General features: G+C 35.3%; 1 protein-coding gene across 2 annotated transcripts in view; it reads right to left on the bottom strand.

The window, feature by feature from the left end:
* The window catches only part of LOC133215436 (F-box/LRR-repeat protein 17-like), a 101,183-nt gene that overhangs the window by 66,016 nt on the left and 11,493 nt on the right, over positions 1-23,674 (bottom strand). Inside the window, exon 3 of one of the 2 annotated variants that reach the window (XM_061359464.1) lies at positions 21,566-22,623. The exons of the other annotated variant lie outside the window; for it this stretch is intronic. Within the exon in view, the coding sequence (XP_061215448.1) occupies positions 22,515-22,623 (109 nt within the window). The 3' untranslated portion in view covers positions 21,566-22,514. Of the gene's footprint in view, positions 1-21,565; positions 22,624-23,674 lie in introns of those variants that run through there. 2 annotated transcript variants of the gene reach the window in all.

Here is a 23,674-nt window from a genome sequence, read left to right as displayed (position 1 = left end):
GACAGCAAGAAACTGGTATTCTGACCTGAAAAAGCACAACTTAAATGGGTTTTCCAAGTAATATACAGCCTTCATTTGGAAGCAAGCAAGTATGGGTCTAAACTGTGATACTTGACAATGTAAACAAGCATTACAAAAAGCTTATGTCATGAATGTTATGGCAAGACATTCAACTCTCTTAAATTCAGTATTGCAACTCTTTTAAGGATTTTTTTTAAGGAAAGCAAAGATGCCAAAACTGTTTCTTCCACACAAAGCTTTTCCAAAAAATCAAAGTTACCAGGTAGCCTTAATCAAATTTATTCAAAGATTTTAAGATAGCGAGCATCAGATCTATGAAATAATCCCCAACTCTCAAAAGCAGTGAAATGCCTGTTATGCTTGTTTAAATAGTTTGATTTGTGCAAGAGGGTGAAAGAAATCAAGCACCAATGCACATGGATGATTCCCTTTTTCATTCAACTTGGCTGCAGTCACAAACAAATGGATCAACATGGACACATAAATATATCCTAAAATACTGACTGTAACTACATAGTGAGACTAGTGTGAGTTTCAGTTGTACTTTCAACTAAAATTAAATGCTAAGCAAACAGCCCGACCTTGTCACAGGCTCACTATGCACTGATCAAGTTAGCACCACTGAGATAAGCTACCACTGGTTAGAAGATCCGCAACATCAAGATAGTCTGATGAGTTTATTTTCAAAACAGCGAGCAATACAAAATCAATAAGGATAGAGATGAGATGAAGTGGAACAAAAAGAAAAACCCCAAAATTCAGCAGAGAATAGAGAATGGTATTAGTTTTTCATTGTAAAAAGTTAGAGGACGTACTTTGAAGAATAGGACTGCTGGGAATAATAAGGAGAACATCAGACAAAGGAAGAATTCTTAGCGTAAAATTGCATGTCTGAAAAGGAATACGAAGAAGCTAGAGAAGTTTCAAAATGAAAACCTGATTTTAGTATGTGAATATTAACCCATCTAGAGGAGTTTATTTAAACTACTACTCAAGCAAATGTCTTCAGGTCAAAACAGTATCTAGTCAGGGAATATATAAAGATCAGAAAATGATGCAACAAAACCGAACCTTAAGGCCCATCATCATGCACCAAACTCAGAGAACTGAAAGCAAGAAGAAACCACTATTGCATTCTGAAGCAGAGAAAAAAGAGGTCTGAGAAACAACAGGACAAGCACAAAAAAAGCAATCACGACATCAGATACGTAAGGTCAATAAAAACTGTAACAAGGAAGACAGGAAAGCTCATAGCCTGCAGCTAATCCAATGGCAACATGAGTCACAGTTATTGCTTTGGGAAGGTACAGGCACCGATTTCTTGAGTGTAAAAATACCTGGTACAACTGCACTACCTACTGACATAGAAATATCTCATTCTCTTGCTTTCAAGGAAACTGAATATGGAGAGGCACCTCAGGGTGTAAAATTATTGTTTATTTATTTATGGTGGTGGTGGTTGTACATGTACACAGAATTATTCATGGCAAGCATTACACACAATTAATGAAGCGTATGACAGCTCTACAAAACATTTAGAAGCATGGTTCAGCCATTTATATGTTGCACTAATGGGTCTGATTTTTACTTCTATCAGTCTTGATCTCCACTGTGGGAGCAATATATGACTAGTAGAAGAAGATTAATTTATTGAGACTGGTGAATTCCAGGTATAACACATGCAACAAAAATACAAAACAAACTACATATTTCATGTATTGTAGAGTAAGTGGATTGTTCCTTGGCAGAGCCTTTCAACTAGGGTATCTGATAGAGGTGTTTAGTTTCAATCATCTCTCTGCTTTTTGGGGAGTTGTGCTGTATTCCTGCTCTTTGCAGCATGCTTGGTGTTTATTTACATAATTCACAGCACAGCTTACTTTTTAAATGAAACACCAACATTAGCAAGTTCCAAGAATTACATCAATAGTAGAATAAAACATTTTGGGAGAGAGACGGATGCAGAGTACTTATTAGACCTTTATAGTGCTTTCTGGAGACAGCAGGTTAATATGGGGATTCTAGTAACATCAGGAATTAACCTGTTTTGTTTCTGTGCTTCATCTCCTTATCATTCTGCCTCAGAAGATTTACAATCTAATTATGCAGCAGGGTTTACCATCCTCCTCTGTCTCTCATTACCTCTTTTCCTTTCTATCATGTTAAGTTGCTAATGTGACAGGGAAGAGAGGGCAAAATTCAGCTTTCAGCTGATAGGCAGAAAATTATTTCATACATGGAATTGTGAAACCAGGTATTTATCAAACCCTACAACATCATGAAGCAAGAAAAGTTAAGCTATTTCAACCATAACTTCCTCCATGGGAATCATGAAGAGAACAAAAGAGATACAGATACAAAATAAAAGGATATTAGGCATAGAAGTGCTACTAGCACCACCCAACTAGAACACCAGAACACTAGCAATGTATATAGTAATTTTGTCCAGCTTTCCCGAGAAACTCCAGAACAGATTCATTCAGTTCTCACTGAAATCATGTCTGATTTCTGGTTTCTCACATGGATCTCAAAAACAAGCTGCCATCAAGACCCACCTTTCCTACCTTACTCCTTCAAAAGAGGTCAGAGAAAAAGATTTCATTACTCTGAGCTCCCTATGCTGCTGCCTGTCCACAAAGAGCCTCTCTGCAGGGCTGACTGCAGTCCTGGCATCACTCAGGTCAGCACAGCTAGCCTGCAGCTGGCAGACCCAGAAAACAGATCACATCAGACCACATATACTCAGCAGCACTGCCCTATCATTGCTTTATATTTTAAAACACTGAATAAAAAGCACAGGTTTCTTGAGCACAAACAAAATAACCACAGACAGTTCCTCTTGTTCTTTACAGGTTTTGGAGATAACTGTGAGGGGCTGAAATGTTGAAATACACAACTGATGTGCAGAGGTTTCAGCCCATGTATATCTAGCGATCCATCTAGCAGGTGTTCATTTTTTTGTTTACAAACTTTTCCCTGCAAATGCTTTCTCACAGATAAAAGTATGCGTGCGTGAGAATCCTCTGCATCCTTAATTATATATGTTAGCCTAAGTCAAAAGATTCAGCACAGACTGAAGTCTAGAATGCCTCTAGAGAGACCTCCCTCCTTCTGCACACCCGCCTTCTCATGTCTGAAAAACTTGAAAATAAGAATGAAGAAAAGTTTTGTATCAGTAGTTTCTTCTTAGTTTGTTGTGGTTTAATGAATTAAAACTCTAACATTATGACAGTGAAAGGTATGTAGACTTACTATATAAACACAGTACCATTCAGGGAAAATGTAGTAACAAAAACAAAACCAAAAAGGATCCTTTCTGTAGAATGAAACATGAAGATTCAGATGAGGGTAAAGTATAATTTTCTTCTCTTCGAAGGTCCCAGCTCCAACCATATGTATGCTCCTTGTACAGCCAACATGCATCTGACTTGCTTTGTCTCCACAGATAATAATTTAATACACTTGACTGGGTTCTGACGGGCTCAGAAGCATTATAAACTTAACTACCATAAATGCTAGTACAGGCATTCCACAACCAGTTGCTTGTTACTGTCAAGCACTTCTATTCTGGAACAAAGTTTTTGAAGTGCTTGAACTAACTCCTGCAATTCTCTTAACGAAATCATGTCAACAATGAAATAAAAGTTGATTTTTACATATTCCTTACAATAGAAGCGTCATTCAAATCCAGTTTTTGAAAAATGAAATACTGTAGAACAGAGATTATTACCCTTTTTTCCACTCTCCAAATTTAAGTCAATCCAGAAAAGTATTTCAGCATATGTTCAAGTTAATGACTAGAATATATCCAAATGAGATTAGCAAGATTTCAGCAATCAAAAGAAGCACAGGATTCTTTATGTCCTTATTTTTAAGTAGTTCTGTGACTTAAGAGTCATATACAAAGCAGCAGAAAAAACAGATTATCAGTTACTTCAGATGAGGGAGCTCTAAACTTCTATCAGGCGTATTTTGTATTATTTTGTTGGAGTCTCCTAATAAAATATACATCCTTGTAGTGACAGTCTTCCGACATCCATAAAGCTCTTGGCTCACCACCTTTTCATGAAACAAGTGACCTCCACCTGTGCAGCTTTTGCCTGGGATAGAGTTAATTTTCTTCATTGTAGCTGGTCTGGGGCTGTATTATGGACTTGCGTTGAAAACAGATTTGTAACAGATATGTTTGTTACTGCTGAGCAGTGATTACACAGAGCCAAGGGCCTTTTTTCTGCTCCTCACCCCACCATGAGTGTGCTGGTGGTGCACAAGGAGTTTGGGGGGACACAGCCAGGACAGCTGACCCCAACTGACCCAACGGATATCCCATACTATATGATCTCATGCTCAACATGTAAAGCTGGGGAAAGAAGAAGGAAGGTGGGGATGTTCAGAGTGATGGTGTTTGTCTTCCCAAGTCACCATTACGTACAATGAAGCCCTGTTCTCCTGGAGATGGCTGAACACCTGCCTGACTATGGGAAGTGGTGAATTAATTCCTTCTTCTACTTTTCTTGTGCTTGTGGCTTTTGCTTTACTTAGTTCTACCTGTCTTTACCTCAACTCACGAGTTTTCTCACTTTTACTCTTCTGATTCTCCTCCTCTTTGGGACAGTGAATGATCGGCTCTGTGGTGCTCTGTTGTTGGCTGGGGTTAAACCATGACTCTACTCTTATTTATACACAACCCATATAATGTTAAAACACTGCTGTTATTTATACATGCCCCATATAATGATTATCCATGGTGTTACCTAATGGGAGCATAAAAGTTACATATGCAGAGTGTTCTGACAGTAACAATAACCAGCAATCTCTTCTCCTGGCGTTGCTGGAAATCCCTAGACAAAATATAACTTCGGTATTAATTTTTTAATGTGATGGACTAAACATTTTCCTTAGAAATACATGGAACCTGTATTTCAGTAGCCCCACAGCAGAAGGCAGATTCCTGCCTTGCTTTCCAAAGAACTATCAGGTGAATATTCTCTTTCTGCTCAGATTTAGTTAATCGCCACCACTGTCAGGAATCAGGATTAAGCTCTCTCCTCAGCTTTTGTGTTCCAAAGATTGGGTTTCATTTAATGTATGCAGAGGGCATGAACAGATGACTGCTGCTAGCATGTTAATTTTAAGCTACCATTCCTGCTCAATCACGGAGCACACAACTATGTTGCCAGTTCTTGGCACCTAAAACAAGACAAGTTTGCCTAACAATCCACTGAGCATTGCAAGAATAAGCCTTTTCTCCTTTGTGTTTCAAGGGAATATCATTATGTACTTAGCCAGCTTGCAGATTCCAATGATTTAAGCACTGCCTGCTACAGAATGATAAATAACAGCTATGTAGTAATTTATTAAATATTTAGTTCCTTCCTAGATATTTTACCAGTCCCTTTTTAATACTCTGATACTACATTTGGGCACTGCAATATGTACATCGGCATAAGAGGATATAACTATTAACAGAAAGGTAACAGCATAAATGTTGTACAGTTCTCCACTTCTGTGTATTTTGTTTTGTCTTGGGGCTTGGTTGTTGTTGGTTTCTTTTAGCTATTATGCAACTGCAATTACATTTAAAGACTAAATCCAGTTTGCTGGAAAACCAAAACCAGACTCAGGCAACTGTAGCCCTAAATAATTTATACATATATTAATTTCCAAATATAAAGGAGAACAGAAATTAAATACAATAAAAAGCTGGGTGAAGAGGAAGTAATTAACTTGCAGTACCAATGTCAAATGCTGTTTTAAAGTTCTGAAGATAGTATTATATTTAATATGGGTGATGCATATGTAAATGATCCACATAACTTTTTCCAGTAAACTGGTATTAAGAGGACTAGTGCAAAACTATTTCTTCATCTACATTAGTAATATTAATCTCTATTAACACAGAGAATAAAGAACATTAAAGGTTTTAATAAAATCTATATAAATTACACCTGCAAGCATTTCATCAATATTCACAGTCCCTCATTTTAAAAATAGGTGAGTTTATCTAAAATTAAGTGCCTAAGTTCCAGGTTTTCACACAACATCAATAAAGTTTACTATTCTAATATTATCAGCTGCTTTCTGTAAAAAATAAAAATTACTGGTACTATACCCATCTTATCTAAATAACCATATGTCCTGGGTTCAGCTTTAACAGTCATTTTTCTCCTTAAATCAACCTGGTGTGCCCATTGCGGGGCTTGAATACACGACCCTGGTTCTAAGAGTCACCTTGAGCCACAAACTGAACAAGTTTCTTACTATTTCTTCAAGAAATATTTTTAATTTAATTTACTTTCTCATCAGCCTCAGTGTTTTGCCAACACCTTCCAAGTATTTCAATAAGGAGAATGTACTTTTTTTGTTTGTTTAGGAAAAGATGTAAATCCATAGACCCTAGACCTTGTAGTTTAATGTTGTGTATCTTGTCTTCAATTATGCTCTCCAAATTCATTGTTCTTTGACTTCTTTCCTGAACTTCTTTCTTTTCTTATGCAAGAAAACTTAAATCTGAACAAGTTAAACACAAGCCTCTGATGAAAAGATTACATAAGATGTAGCTTCCATAGGACATGGAACACCATCATGATTATACCCAGTAAAAACAAGAAGAAGCTCACATTTAAGTTGTTGCAGCCATGGGCCAGTACAAACCATTCAGGAAGGCTCTTTAACAAAACATGAAGTGCTTATGCTGTTATGCTTGGCTCAATCTGTAATCTCTTAAAAGCTTTTTACGTTAATTATATCTAAATTCCAATTCTTTTCTGAAGCATCAGAAAATAGGTAAAGAAGAAAACATGGCCTACTTAACGTCCTGCTCATATCCTAAGGTTTTAACAATAATTACACAGATGTACTGTGAGCCAGAATTTATGAGGCTAATCATTGCCTAAAACATATGAGACTTTCTGTAAAGGTTACTGTAGGTTATGTCATACCCACTGTAGCCATGCTTTCAGTTACACGAAAGGCAGAAAGCATACGAACAGAAATAAACCAATTTGGCATACAACAGTACTAGGGAAGTTGCAGGAATCTATTCTAGGCCCTCCTAGAAGAGATCTATGCAACTTTCCTATCTTTTTTTTAATGTTACATTAAAATTAAATGTTAACTTAATGTTACATTAAAATTAACTTTTTAACGTTACATTTTTAAAAAAGCCAGAAAATGGGTCGAAAGTAATCTTGATTTACTAATAAAAGATATACCTAGAATATATAAATACAAATAATGAATGACTGTTGATTTCTTACCAATCTCTTTCAGTATGTGATACCAACCTCTGTTCAAATTAGGAAAGCAAAATGCATAGAAAAAAAAGACTCTAAAATAAAAGGAAGATTATATTAACTTCATTCTGAAGGATATAAAACTTGGATTTATAAATATGAGCTAGACTAGTTTTCAAATTTATGAATAAATAAATATTTCATAGCCCCTATTCTGTTGCTTGAGAAAGAAATAAATAGGACAAGACTAGCCAGGAAGAAGAAAGAACTTGCCAAGCAATCAAGCTTTATGCTCCCTTGCAAGGGAATACTACAACTACAAATCTCAACTTCTGTTGAATATCAGAGAATTCTCAGTACTACAGCAGCAAGTGACACATTCTGATCTCTTTCTGCCAGTATTTAATAGATTCTTATTCCTTTTTGGGGAAAGCACAGCACAAATGAAAAATTAATACAGTAAATCTCTAAACAATAAAATGCTGTCTTTATAAATAACTGTTCACTCTACTTCATTTAGTCTTTTTTCAGTACACGAAAAAAATACTGCAGAACTACAGACAATACAAATCTGATGTATGGTATCAGACTCTTATATCTTAAGACAGATACTCAAATTATTGGCTATTGAAATATAGCCATTTCTGCTTTTCTTGAATTCAATTCCAAATTCACACAATGAATGATCTGCCTCCACTTCAGCTGTGCTTTGTAGATGGAAAATGAATACTTGTGTTACATGAGGTTTTCTTCTTTTTCTGAAGTATAAAGCTGCTTCTTCTTCCAATACAGGATGATGTAAAAGTCAAATGTCTATTCCTCAGGTAGTTGCTATTTAGTGCAAAATTAATTTAAAACTTAAAAAATTAACTACTCTTTCATAACTTTTGAGCATACATTATTTAACAAATAACAGCACAAAGTGTGAGTAGAACCTGAAGTACTGAATATCATATATAAGACATTTTCAGCTTGCCAATTTCGGTGTCTCAATCCACCAATCCCTCCCCAAAAAACAGTTTCCTGCTCTCTGTACCAAGAGCTCAAGACAGATATTGAAGGTATCCAGAAATTCTCAAAAACACTCATAAGTAATTGAAACTTATTTTACAAGGTTGATTAAAATCCCCAAACAACAAATATCCTATATACCATAACACTTCAAAGGTTATGAAATAATAATCAATTCACAACAGCATCCACATTATGCCATTTTCTATACAAGGCAGAAGTGCAAGGGTCACAGTGCCTCCAAACCCTGCACAATGACTCTCCTTGCAACCTGTTGTTCTACAACTTTCTACTGAAAGTACAAAGATTTATCCGCCAGAATGTTTGACTCCATAGCCAAATGATAACACAGGCATAGAATGACTGGGATAAACAAACGCTGCAACTTTACTTACAACATATATTACTATTAATATAAATATCTAGACATAAGTCCCATATACTATAAGCTTTTTTTTTTTTTTTGAAAAATAAGCAGGAGACTCTAGTTGTATGAGACCTTCTCTCCACTCCCATGTCAACCCACAATAACTGCAACCCTGAGTCATTAATACCAGCTCTATCAGATTTCACAATTTCATCAAATGTTGTGGGGTTTCTTTTTTAATAAAAAAAAAAGCAATAAACACACAACCCCCCCCCCAAAAAAAAAAAAAAAAAAAAAGTGCTACACACAGAGGTACGCAGAGTATGGAAAAAGATCATGCTTCATCTAACACTGATTTGGCCTTTCAAGAGGATTTCCCCACAAGCCCTGAAAACAAACTGATCAAAAATGCACTGCATGGCAAAAATGTTGGTTCAAAACACAACAAATGATAGGCTGCTGAAGTAACTCCAAAGCCTACTCTAACCAAAAATACCAAGGTAGGCCTGTCCAGGAACCCACGGAGGGCCTCTTAGGCCCTGCAGTCAGTCAGGTGACATATGGGCAAATGTTTCACAAGAAACAGCAGATGCACAGCCACTCTGTCATGTGTGCTCATTTGACCTACTCCCAAATAGAAGAAAAACCAGTTCCTGCTCTTCTTGGCCCAGCTATAAGCAGCTGTCTTTGCCTCTGCCTCCTGTTACCTTTCTAAGCCTTCTTTCTAAACATGGTGTCCTAGTATTTGCTGTTTTGCCTTCTAGGTACTTTGGACACCTTTGCTGCTCTGATACCTCCGTGAATATCCCCATCACACTGCTAGAGAATGTATCCCAAAGGCAATCCATCTTTCAACAGTGTATTTCCTAATGTTGATATCATACATCAACAAAATAAGTCTTTACATTAAAGGCATAATTGAGAGGCTAAGTCACTTTCTAGATTGCTTTTTTATTAATTTTGATTCAATATTCCAATTTGATCAATACAGCTCTAAGGTGCTGGCAGCATAAGAAAACAACCTGTGGTATGACACAGTGAAAAATCTTTCTTTTCAAGGTATGATGACTCAGCTTTTCTCTTGGGGCATTTGCATTAATGCAGATTAACAGAATCACAGAATCCCAGAATCCCAAGGGTTGGAAGGGACCTCAAGAGATCATCTAGTCCTGGATTATTTGGAGACAAACCTCTATTTTTCATCATGTTCCAACAGTGCAGTAATCTGGTTCTCACATTTATGTATCTTGTTTTCATGGAAGACAAGAAATTACTTCAAACATACAAATATCTAACCATAGACTGCTGTATCATTTTATGGTCCACTACAGAACTCTTCACAAAGAAAACCAATACCGACTTCAGTACCAACCTTAAACTTGATTGTAACTGTCAGTCTTTAATAAGCATATTTTGTTTTCACTGAATTGGTTCTTGTTTCAGTCAGCTTGCCCTTAACAATCTCTCCATTTTGCTGCAACTCTTTAAGATTATTTCCAATTCTATAAAACTTTTAGTGTTCTTCTATTTCTGAACATTTTCCTTTAATTTATTCCTTGCTGGTTATTTCAATGATAACAAAATTTGCAGATAAGATGTTACCACACACCGAGAGTCCTGGAAACATTTTTCTTTTTTTTTGGTAGAAAATGGCATCAATTTCTTAGTGCAAAACATATCTTTGGGACATATAACCATATTTAATACAGTTGTCAGGAATGTACTCATATTTAATTATGCTAATAACTGACCTCTGTTTTGTGTGTGTATTCTGGAGAGGATCAAGTGTGAAATAAAAAGAGTAGGGAAAGAAAAGAAAGTACAGTAAAAAGGTGCCATGGTTAAGATACTGCTGTCTTTTTTGATATGTACTTGATCAAAATTACCTTAATTATTTCAGTATTTAACAATGCTATGCAGCATACTCTTTGCCTAGCCTTATTACCAGTTTGAATAAATTATAATCTAGATACATACTGTAACTCTGTAACCTTTTCAGAGTATGTAAATTTAATATAAAGTTTAAGGAAGACCCAATGTCTAAGCAGGAAAAAAAAAAAACAGGCCTTCTAACAATGCAATATAAGGTTATATTTGCATTACAAGCACCACCTTATTAAATAAAGTAAGAACTGAAATAGAATTTACTTTGCATTACTGAATGCTAGTCTCTCATTCAGATGGATTTGATGAAACAGTAACTTTTACTGTTAATTTTTAAATGAAATTTAATATGTATATATTTCATATTTATTCTTAATTAAGAGCTGTTGTTTTTCTCTAGTATGGTCTCATTTAGAGAGTACTGCATTACTGGATGTCTGTGGTCGTAGAGTTACCTGCACAATGTTGCCTTAATTGTGTGCAAAACATTGTGCCTACACAAAAACAAACACACACACCCCCAAAAAATTCCCTACCACCACAAAGGGCAGAAAGAAATAGACTAATTAATTATATATGTCTTTAAAATTCAAAATACTGCATACATCTAATCTAATCATGTAGTAACACAGAAAGTCTTTGTAAGTTTTATTATTGAATCATTTTTACATACACAATCTGACAGCAGGTAAGGAAGACTGTCTTTAACTATAAGAAGCTAAAACAGAGACAATGATAGTGTCTGTATTCAACTGTAACTCATAAGACTATATGATTGTGCCAAGCTCTTCCACATCCAAAAATATTAGTTTGCATCACTAAGATCAGAAGGGTGATTGTGAGAGTTGATCTAAGCAAGATCTGGCAGAACAACAAGAGATAAAAGAAAAAAAGTCTAATTGCTCCCTAAGCTGCAGAACACAGCAAACTCATTTTATATTGTCCACCCATATACACCTGATCTTGACTAAGTCAGACAGAGGTGGCTACAGCAGCAAGCACAACCACTATGGAGATGGTATTGCCACTGCAGGTAACAGGCAGAAGTGCAGGAACAGCATTGCTTGAAGTGGCATTGTTCATTATGCCTGAATATGCTCCTAGGTGATACAACTCTTCCCACAGACAATTTACAAAGTGAAAAAGAGAAGGAACATATCAAAAAAGGGTCATGTTGTTTATCATAGTGGAATACACGCCAGAAAGGTAATATGACTACTAGCCAATCACAAGGAGTTTCACTTAATATTTGTATCCACACAGTCACACAGTTGCTGTACTTTTTCATGCTTGCTCATTACCTTGTTTCCCATCACTTAAGAGTAACCACAGTACGCAAAATCCTTACGTGTTCCATACAATAGTACCCACAGGAGATACTAAACCTTCCTAACAGGCACAGAATGTACCTAGACCAGAGCATTTGCCATTTTAACAAGTATCCCCGTCTCATTTGTTGATGCTGATGCCAACAACTAGCTGCTAAAAGCTCCAGATTTTGTCCTGTCACCCACAGTGTTTTAACTGTATAAAAACAGAAGGTGCAAACTGCAATCTGGCACATCCATTTCTACTCATTAAATTACCCAGGTTTTACTGTACACAAATCTTGGAAACATGGGACAATGAAAGAATGTGCAATTAACAGACATTACTTAAGTTTATCTTTACTCAGCAGCACCAAGTGCCTGTAATAGAGCAAGTCTGCTGTAATTCCAAGAAAGGTAAGATTTATATATCCAAGTAAATGTGTTATGCACTGATGAGCAGCATAAAATTGACATAATGGCTCTTCAGGGCTATAAACATGTTTTCTTTCGTGGTTTAATTGACAACGACTAGATTGACCTTTTCTCTATAATTGTAACTACAGTAGAGCAATTAGACAAATCATCACCACGATCGTTTTCCACACATTAGCTAAAAAGCAAAAGTATGAGATTCTCAATCACCTTTTCATGCTGATATTACAGCAGAACAGCATTTTATACTTACATTCATGAAGGCTGGAATGAAAAAAAAATTGTCTTAAATCATATACAATAATGAAAATTGACAAATATGTAAGAAATACTCTACATCTAATATGCCAGATACTGTGTCCTCAATGAACACTTGTATCCTTCACTATTACCATAATAAAAGATTCTTTTCTTGACAATTCACACTTTCACTTATCCTTTGACTCACACTAAGCCCCTGTTTAGTAACAGTAAAATGAGTATCTAGTTTTATATAGACACAATCTAAACCACCTATATATGTCAAAAAGGCCTAAAAATTCCTCACAGTCAAATTTTACATCGAACAATTCAGTATTAGAACTGTGTCCTCATTTTTCAGTACTTGCTCCTCTCCTCTACAGGTCCTGTGTGATACCAAAGGTGAGATGGCAAAAAATTAATATATTCCGATCTTTCTCCTACGCATTGATCAAAATACCCATGATTGCTAATGGCAAATTAAAGAATATCCTATTTTAGGAAGGGATTACTTTTTAAGATAGATATGGACAGCTACTAGCAATGTAAATGTGGAAAACCAGTGATATTAATTTTGTATAGAATGTGTGTTATTAGGATTTTAATCCTGTTTTTAAAAATGATGTTATAATGAGCTTGGAAAAGGGTATAACTTTTTTAAGACTGAGAACAAGTACATGAAACAGATTTAATGATAAAATATTATTATTAGCTTTCATCTAATATTTTAGAATACTATTTGATCTTGACGTATGACTTCAAAAGTCTTGACACCAGTACATCACTATAATACAAGTACAGCACCAGTAAAACTTCTCCTCCTATGTTCAATCACACACTCTTTATGAAAAGTTCTGTAGAAAAAAAATCACTTTGAAGTCCCTGAACAAATTCTGCGTAGCATGCATGTATATACAGACTTAAGTATGTGGATGTTATACAGCATTTAATATTTCAGTGCAAAAAAGCATCTTGAAATTTCAGGAAACATTAATATATTACACTAGATTATGGAATCTTTATGGTAAAAATTGTAGGACATCACTTACATAGTGCGAGTAAAAATAACAGTTTAAATCATATGCAGGTCTCACATTCTGACAATATTTTGTAAGAGTATACATTGTATGTATTTGCTGAACTGCTTCCAAAAGCAGATGGAATTTTGTGCAACTCTTGTCTCTAAACATTTAGAAGTGCATTGCTATTCAAATGATGCTTTTTAACTTGAATATAGCTGGATTACTTATCTAAACTATACCACCGTTGTTTTGTAAGATACTGTTAAACTCAGAGCTGCTGCTTATCCAAAGTACATACAAAATTTAACTATTTGCTTTTCCTGTAGCTCTTTTAGGATGCAAATGAACAATATATATGAATCTTCATACAACAGTATGACATCGTAACAGAAGTCACTTTGATGCAACTATCTGCTTAATATCACTATTTTCAAGGCATTTGCTGAGAAAGATTAATTGTGATAAGCAATAGGCAGTATAAAAAGTGTGCATGCTTATAAGGCTCTCTCTCCTGATAAAATGGCTAACATAATCTGCAGACTCAGAAGGAGAAGCTTTACTTTGCAACACTTTTATTTTACCCTTTGAACACTCAAAGTATGCAAAAAGAAGCTGGAAAAAGAAGTGTGACAAAATAATTTTCTGAAATCAAATTGAAGATCCAGTGATATATTTTACCTGCAAGGACATTTTTTGAGTCCTTGCCATATATGCATTGGAATGTCTACTAAAACAATTACTTCAAAATCACCTAAACCACCAGTGGACTATAATACAACATTAGTTTTGTTCATCCACTGTCAAACTGTAGCATGCAGAGTCTGGAATTACAGCTTATGATTGCAAGGACAAATTTACTAAGATACAGAGGCCTTCTAATCATTCACAAGCTAGGTAGGGCAGAGGGCTGACGCATCATCTTTCCAGCATGAAGATGGGCTGGAGATTGTGTTAAATGCTGTACAAACAGGAGATATGGGCTTGACCCAAAATATTAACAATAAAGAATATAACAAAGACAAATAAAGGGTAATGCCCAAATAAACTGGAAAGGATGACGAGTGGTAAGTGAACTCAAGGACAATTAAGTGAAGCTACTGACAGTACCAGGACAGTTCATGAAGACAAAGTACCAGAGAGCAAAAATTGCCAACAGACAAAATTAATAGAATTGTATCAGATAATGCCACTGTAAACTATAACATTCAAATGGCCTTAAATCCATCCCAGTCCTTTCCTACAGATCAGAGATCCTGTCAACTGTAGCCCTCAAACTGTCACTGTCTTATGGTCCATCCAGTAAGCCACAGCTACTCTGTGATTTCAAGATCAAAGGGTACATTTTAACAACATGAAACTATCTCCAAATAACATGGTTTAATTTCCAATATAATTCTTGTTTCAAGCATGGTTACTTGTTTGAAAAGGCCTAATTTACTGGGGAAAAGTCCATTGTTCAGCTACATTTTGAATAATGCTTTGTAATCATACTATTCATCTCTGTTCCAAAAGACATCTATGCACTAAAAAAGAAAAACAAACCAAAACCAGGAACAAACTAAAAAGGTTATACAGTATGTTATTTACACAAGAGGAAAAAAATTACAGAAATTTAGGATGAGCTCAGGAAACTTAAATTCTGTGTTCATTAGATGCCTAGATGTCTTAACAATCAAATCTGAATTGAAGCCAGTAAAAACTGAATAAACATTAATGTTTTAATAAGCCTGTAAATGAGAGGATAAAGACTAGGGTAAGATCTAGAGAAAAAAAAATATTAACAGATGTTATTATTTCTATCCTGTCAGTTTCCATTTTGGCAGCCAATACAAAAATCACTTCAGGGAGATTTTTTGAAGTCCATCCTTCACTTACAGCCACTTGCAGTGCAAAATTATGCATAAATATTTTCAAAAAAAAGGAAAAAATCAATGTGAAAACAGCAAATTCCTTTCATTTCTAGAAGGTGAATGCTTCATATTTACTGTATGTTACCATGCAGTTTTGTGCATTCATTGTATCGTGTTTGGAACAGTCCTGAGGGAGAACAACCTACCAATAATTCTTTTAACACACAGACAATAAATTGCTATTATATGTTTTGTGATTGGTATGCTAGCAAAAAAGTGTCTGCAACAGTGAAAATTCAACTTTTGGACTGCTTTTTAAAAATAATCTAGTTTTCATACTGTTTTGCCTTACTTATTTCCTAACACTCAGAGGTATTCAGATTCATAGATACATTAATATGTCACCATTTAGATCAGAACTTATCAGGACACATTTCTGCAAACTTTATTCAGCAAATATTTGTATTGTCTGCAGAGCTACACATACTATGTAGGAAATATATGAATGAAAACAATGTTACAGGCAAAAATAAAATGGTATGTGCTACTGAAAACTTCCGAAATGCTTATTTTACAAACTCAACCTCATATTTCAAATACTTTAGCAAATTTTTAACAGCCTGCAGTAGAGCGATAGATTTTTTTTCTCAAAACAAGACAGTATTTTACTTAGAAAATGAGATCTGTCAAGCATAGTGACAAAACATATATTGGTGTAGCAACTATAACCAAAATAACCACATTTTTTTAGGTAAGAATGACACAAGAATCTCCTCTTAGTTTGAACTTTTATCTTTTTGCTAATAGCACATGTTTAAAACAATTGTTTAGCACTACAGGTAAAGAGATTAGGGAACACAAAAGAGGTTATTCTGATGAGTTGCCTACAGAATACTTCTGTATTACACTCACTCTCTGAAGTGTAATTCACGTAGACTGCAATTCATTAAGCCACAGAAACCATCATTAAATGATTTGTAAAAATTAGCAGATACAGCAAATGGCATCTATCTCGCCTTGGTTTCCAAGTAATGTTTGGAAAAGTAAAATATTACTAGTAAAGCTAGGTTTTAGTTGCATTTCAATTCTCTTCTTTTGAATTCCAAATGCTAATTTTTAAGAAAAGCATTTTACCCTGGAAGTTCATAGAGTGCTAAAATGAAATGGATTTTTGTGTTTCAATGATGAATTGAAGGTTGAAGGTAACCTGAAATTTCTAAGGTACTATTGCTATTCCACAAAACCAGGAATGTCCATTACAGTCAACTTCAAGCTATAAAAAATACTCTCAATTCTGTCTGCTCCCATCAACAATGAGACCAGAAATATGCAGGAAAACAATTCAAATGAAGATCACTAAGCACAACTATGTTGTGCAGAATGTTTGTGTTCAGTTGTCACAGAGGCATCTAATATTTTAAATTCCTGCCACAGTTTCCCAGGCCAGAAGACTACTAATGGAAGAAAACCTGTGAAAGCATGTTTTAATTTTCCCCTGCTGAAATACTAAAGGATGGTACAAACTTTTTAAACCAAATTCAGCTGGCCAGTGTTTAATTGATGTCTGAAAGTAAAAATGGGACTACATTTTGCATTACAGACAAATGCTTTCTTTAAAGTCTAAATGATCGATCACATTTTTGTTCTATTAACTCAAAGTTTTAAACATTCTTAGAATCCAGAAATTGAATTTACATATATTTCTATAAGAGTCATCAATGACTAGCTTCACACTATTATAAACTATTTTTAGGGACTGGGGTCATATATCAGTAAACACAAGTAATACACTATTAATCTGATTTTTTAACCAAATTATTTAACGATTTTAGTTTTTCTGCAGTTTTTGAAATACAAGAATAACAAAATATCTATCAAATCTATCTCTATCAGGTACCTTACAAAAGGCATTCTCTCCATCTAGCCTACATATGGCAAAATTTAAAGGATCACTTTAAAAAAAATCACAATCACTGCATACAGTTTTATAGAAAAGGAAAGCACTGAAAACTGTCAGTAAAAAGAAATATATATATTGTAAACAACAGAGCTATAAAATCTGAAGGTGAGACCTTCTGTTCTATGTACCTTATTCACAGTAGGAAACTACTTTCAGCACCTGGAAAGGCTGCATGTGTATTTCAATGCCATCTGATGGACCTTGCTTAGTAACATTTGTTACACTGCTGAGCCTAACAAGCTTATTGCTATGCCTTTCTGATGGATAGCTGCCAAAATCAGGATGGAAAGGCAACTTCTATCATAGGATGATACCTAGACTTTGCAAATAAACTTTACCTGAAAGAATTCCAGTAAGGAAGCGTGTATTTAAACTGTTTTTATTGTGTATTATAAAAGCATGTATCTTCTCAGTCACAGAAAATACAAAATCAAGTTTGTTAGATCCTAGGTTATTTATCAACATGCTGAAAAATGCATGTCGATAATTTATATTCAATCAAATAACACTGATCTGAATCAATGCATTTTCTCTTATATAACAAGAGTAAGATTAACTAAAAAACTATAAAAGGCCTTTCTTCTCCCGTTTGTATTGTGAAAATCAGATTAATTTCCGTATTCTTCCAAACCAGTATGCCCTTTTTCTGATAAATCCACTGGGCATCACCTAAAACCTTAGTGAATAAATACCCTCCCTGCAGGTATTTATCTACATTGATGATAACCCCCTGAGCCTTCTCTTCTCCAGGCTGAACAGTCCTATCCCTCTCAGCATGTCTTCACTGGAGAGCTGCTCCAGTCTCCTCATCATATTTGTGGCTCTTTGCTGGACTCTCCAGTATGTCTGTATTCTTTTGTGCTCTGGATCCCAAAACCGGACACAGCACTCTAGGTGTGGCACAATGCCAGCGAAAGCTCTACAGATTATGAAAATGGTTTCCAGTGAAAAAGGCAGGTTATTTTTAATGAGTGGTGAGATTGGAACTCCAAGGCCTGGAAACACTCTGCCCCTCTGAAAGTCAGCTGTACAACCTGGCTGAGTTGCAGCTCCCTTCTGGCACACAGAGGTGAGTATTTATCAGTTTCTTCCTCACTTCAGGAGAGAAAAGGCTAGATGCATGGACTGGGAGACATCTCAGTCCACAGTTCTGAGAATCAGTTGATCATAATCACAGGGTATGCAGAGAAGTTAATGAAACTCCAATCCAAACATAAGTCACTGTTCACCTTTTTTTTTTTTTTCCCTTTATGTAACTCACTTGTGTATTGCCTATATCCTACAGGCATCACCATGATCACCACTTTCTGTTTAAGTTACTGCTTACTTTCCTCATTACGTTATTACTGCTAATCCCAGAGCTACCTAGCCATTCATCCTGTCAACTCGGCTTTGATTTCATTACTATCTTCCTCTTCAAGCTTACTACAGCTTCTCAAAAGTACATTAATTTTTCATCTCCTTTACAAGCCAGTACTTACTGGTTTATCTTGAATTTCAAAAGCACAAAATGAACCACATTAACATCACAGAAAATTTAGCATATACCAGCTGCCTTTGATTTTAATAAGAGAAAAGGGGGGAATCATTGAGTTAACCTGATCAGGATTGAAGGCAATTAGCATATACCCTCTGACACATTTCCTGTTTTATGATGGCATGATCCCACCAATAACATGGGTCTTAAGCCCACCTCCAGATAAAAAAAAAACAAAACAAAAAAACAAACAACAAAACACCAGAATTGCTGCATTATTTTCAATTTCAGTTTATAACCCATGCAGCAACGAATACCCTAAAGCAAATTTAGAACATGGTTATATGCCTTTCAAATACTATTTATAATGGGTATACTGATAGACTCTAAGCAACACAGTCAGTGCAGTAAACCACTAAGACACCCACCCTTTCTTCTCTTTTTTTCCCCCCAAGTACTGTGTCTATTCTGACTGCATGGTGAATTATAGGTTGCAACCTTAGAATGCACCGTAACTGCAGTTAAGGATTACACCTTCTACTCTAAGCTCTAATAGGTTGGAATTTTTACTTTTCTGTACTACTTCAAATTATAACACTGCAAATATTTTACCTGTACAGAAATTATATATATACAAAACCTTTCTGTTTTCTTGATGCACTAAGGACTCAGATTTATACCACAATGTTATTTCCGTGCCTTCAGGGAATATTACACTTTCTTAATTTCTGTAAGGAATGTCAGACAGAAAATAGTCAAGCCACATTTGTGTCAAGTCTGCCATTTTTACTTATAGCAATCAACTCTAAGAAATTTCTCCTTTAGCTTGACAAGTGCATACCTATCTTCCAATTTATTTTTTTTATGCCACAACTCATAAAATTGTTTAGGCTGATGCTAGTCCCTTGCACTAAATTAATAACTAATCACAGGAGATATTTATCATCTCAATTTTTTTTTATATGAGAATTGTCAGACTTAATCACCCTCCTCATATTTTCACTATTTAGAGAGCTTCATTTATCATACCTTTCAGCAGTGTGACAACAGTGGACTATTTTTCCCAGTTCTCAAGTATGCAAAGAAAGATAAAAGAGTGGCAAATCACAACAGGCTGAAAGCTTTACTCTTTCCAGTAACATTGATTTCAAACAGAAAATCATTCCTAAAAACTATTTAATACTATCATAGAAATAGATGTAACAGGCTAAAACATGGACAGTTAAATGGACAGTTACACTGATACATTCTAATTTTTACCATTGGTTAAACTTTGCAGACATTATGAGAGTGATCTGTTCCAATCAACTGTTAGCAAAAAATAATTTATTCTATAACAATGCCAAAGAAACGGTTCTCATAAGACTTTATAAAGTGGGTTCAGGGCTTATAAATGGGAGCTGAAAGGGCTAACTCTGCCAAGGATAATGATTTGGGGGATGTATGGAACCATACCCCTTTTTTTTTTTTTTCAAATCGCTTGCAGACTGGACTGTGAAGTAACATAACATTTAAAACAAAGTTACACAGAACGGCAAAAATGTGTGGCCACAGCTAGATTCTGCAAGAAATACACCTCACATTCCTGGGCATCTATGATGCCATTCTCACACAGTATTGTGCAATAAGAGGAATTATGAACATCTGTTTTGATAATCACAGTAAGAATCATGCAACTTCACATTTTAAGGATAAAACCTGACCCACAGAAACCTGCTCTTACCTATGAAATGAAAACCACTGCACTGAGTGTAGATGCCAATGTGCTGGCGGGGGGTCTGCAGGGTGGTTGGGGCTGCCCTGGTTGGACACAGCTGAGCTCCTCAGGGAAATTAAAAATGGCAAAATCATTCTAAACCAAACCGCACCAACACGAACAGGGGAAGGGAATACAAAGAGCAAAAATATTCTACTATATTTTTAATTGGCAATAAATTAATCTTCCCTAAGCCAACTCTGGTTTGCCCATGACAATAACTGGCGAGTGACCTCCCTGCCTTTGTATCAACCTATGGTGCTCTCCACCTTATTTTCTCCTCCTGTCCTGCGGGGTGAGGGGACTGACAGAGCAGCTGGATGGGCATCAGGCAGCTAGCCAACATTAACCCACTGCTCTGGACTAATCACAAATAATTATTTTTTTGCAATCACTTAAAAGAAAAAAGACCCAGAATTTTAAGGAGATCATTTACCAAAGCATGCTGATTATCTCTGTCCAAGTTCTATGCTTTATTTTGAAATGTAAAAGCCAGCATTAAATAATTTTACAAAACAGATCTGCAGGGTGAAGCAATTTTTTTTATAAATTTAATTAAAAACTATGATATTCAAAAGCATTAAGTAATTTTAAAAGTAAAATTAATTTGTGTTACATTATATAACTTTTTAATGCAGTTCAGGTTTCTAATGTAGCTGACTAAATAGCTGATAAATATGCAGAGAACTCAAAGGAGATCATCTTTCAGATAACACTGAAAAGATGAAATTAAATTAGAATTAAGAAATGCTAGTATTCACCTAGAATGATTCATAAAAAATACTATATAAAAGTACAGTTACTTTTCTGGAAGGCTCTACTATATCCTGAATTCTAGATTATACAAAATGACAGGAATAAGAACCACTGATCCTGAAGCACATTTCCACCTCAGTCAGATCAAAGATGATAAATACAAAGATGCTGCATTAGCATTTGTGGTCACCATACATGAAACAAACATCTGCCCCTGCAAAATTATAGAGCATAGTGACAGCTCTATACATATTTTTAGCAGTAATTTTATTAAAATAATTTTCACACTTAAAATGCAGAGACTTATAGTGCCAGGAAGAGAAGACTAATTTGATTATCTTTCTTGAAAATGATTTTAGCATTCACTAATCCTGCATGTTATAAAAAACATACTGTAAGAGCTGAGCTACTATTCTGATGCTTATGTTTGCTGATGAAATGTTGGGGCATTCATATACACCAGCAGCTCTGAGACTAAACACAATCAGCTAATCACCCACTGAGATCATCTTCAGCACTGTGTCCTCCATGCAAAACACATCCAGACCTTAGCAGACACTCCCAAGGCTGATTACATGGGTTCATGTGAACTCATGATAGGCAGTCAACACACATCATTTAAATACTTTTCTAACTTATGGAAGGCCACATTAACAATTTATTCTGCTAACTAACAACGCAGAACTCCCTATATGCTCTATGACTACAAGTATGATGCCCAATCCTGAGAAAATGTTGCTGCATTAGTGACCCAGCAGAACAAAGTATATGAGCCTCTTCAAAGCAGAAAATGTTCCTTTCTCCTGACTGTGCTGCTGCACAAACATTTTGGCATCCAGGCTTATGGTCTGGCCTTCAACCATCTACCACGTTTCCTTTGAATTTCTTACATACTTTGACTTCCTGACCCTCGTTGAAATCTGTATGTCAAAGTTCCTCCACCTTAGGCTTCTCACAAGTCTTTATCACTAGAGTATGGGGAGACTGTCTTATTACAGCATTTACTATGGATTACCCACCATGATATTTCATGAAAGCACTGTACAGAAGGCCAGTATTCTCAAAAGCAGTATAATTAGAACAAAACCAGACTTCCCATCTCTGCTGAAAGCTCAGGGAGGTGTACATAATGCTTATCTTCCCCACATCACTGATCAAAACTCTGATGGCAGTTAATGATAACTACTACAAGTTCACCAACCAGTATTACTCGCTGTTTTACTGTGCCATGCAGATACCGCATATTTGCCTCGAAGTCGCAACCATAGCTTACTCTGAACAACCTCCAGATGTTCTGCAAATCTCCAAAATAAAAAATAAAAAATACCCCCAAATAAAACTCATGTTGCCTTAAGTCATCAATAAATTAATATTTAGTTTAAAGTAACTTTGGTTTTTACCCAAGGTAAGCACCTGAACAATCATGCAAGCTTCCAAAGGATCACTAATACCCTCAAAGACCATACAGTAATACTCTGTTGAACTAGTGTCCACACTGATTAAAGCCCAGTGGATGTATCATGGTTTTTTATATTTTTCAGCAATTCCTAATTCAGCATTTAAGAGGAGTAGAAGAAACAACTTTATTCAGTTAAGACTAGTTTTTACAGCTTCATCTCACTTTTAAAAGAGGAAGAATACTTGAATTACCAAATACCTGCCCCTGAATAAGATTTGACAAATGCATCAGTTATTTTCTAAAATCTCTCTTTGTTTGCTTTTATCTAGAGCTAATTTGAATAATTAAACTTAAATTTGTAGTCAAGTTTTACATGTTGGGAAAGTACTGACAGATATGACCAGAAATAAACACAAAATCGAAGAACTACGGAGACAAAAGTCAACAACCTAAAAGTCAGATCTAACATCAGGTCATCTGTAATTGCTTGAAAAGGTTTCATTTTCTTGTTAAGCTTCATAATTCTAACTATATTCAACATGAAGTTTTACAGCTTTATGAATATAATGAAAATGTATACTTTTTATTCTAGTAATTCTAGTAATTTCAAGAACTGTTTGACATCAGTTTGGATGACATTTAACAGACTATCCTACTCAGAATGTTCAGGCAGAAAGGTATAACATTTCTAAGCACTTTAATTAAAACCTGAAAAGTGATTGTCTTTTAAATGCATATTATTATTCTTCTTACTATTTCTTCTGACTTCTTAAAGTTTTCCATTACAGTAGCCTGATTCTAAATATGAAAATATGTATATGTCTCTAAAGACAGAGAGATATGAGGCAACTAAATGCTTTTATAACCACAGTGAAATTCAGATAAGGGTCTGACCTAAACCTACAAAATCAAAAAACAGTCTTAAGGCTAAACAGAGCTATAGTCAAAGTTCAA

Source organism: Neopsephotus bourkii, unplaced genomic scaffold (assembly GCF_033783945.1).
Source record: "Neopsephotus bourkii isolate Nb327-2 ecotype Australia unplaced genomic scaffold, CSIRO-AGI_Nbou_v1 NB_986, whole genome shotgun sequence".
Lineage (NCBI taxonomy): Eukaryota > Metazoa > Chordata > Aves > Psittaciformes > Psittacidae > Neopsephotus > Neopsephotus bourkii.
Note: the sequence above shows the minus strand (reverse complement) of the source record. Positions and strands in the feature narration are given on the sequence as shown.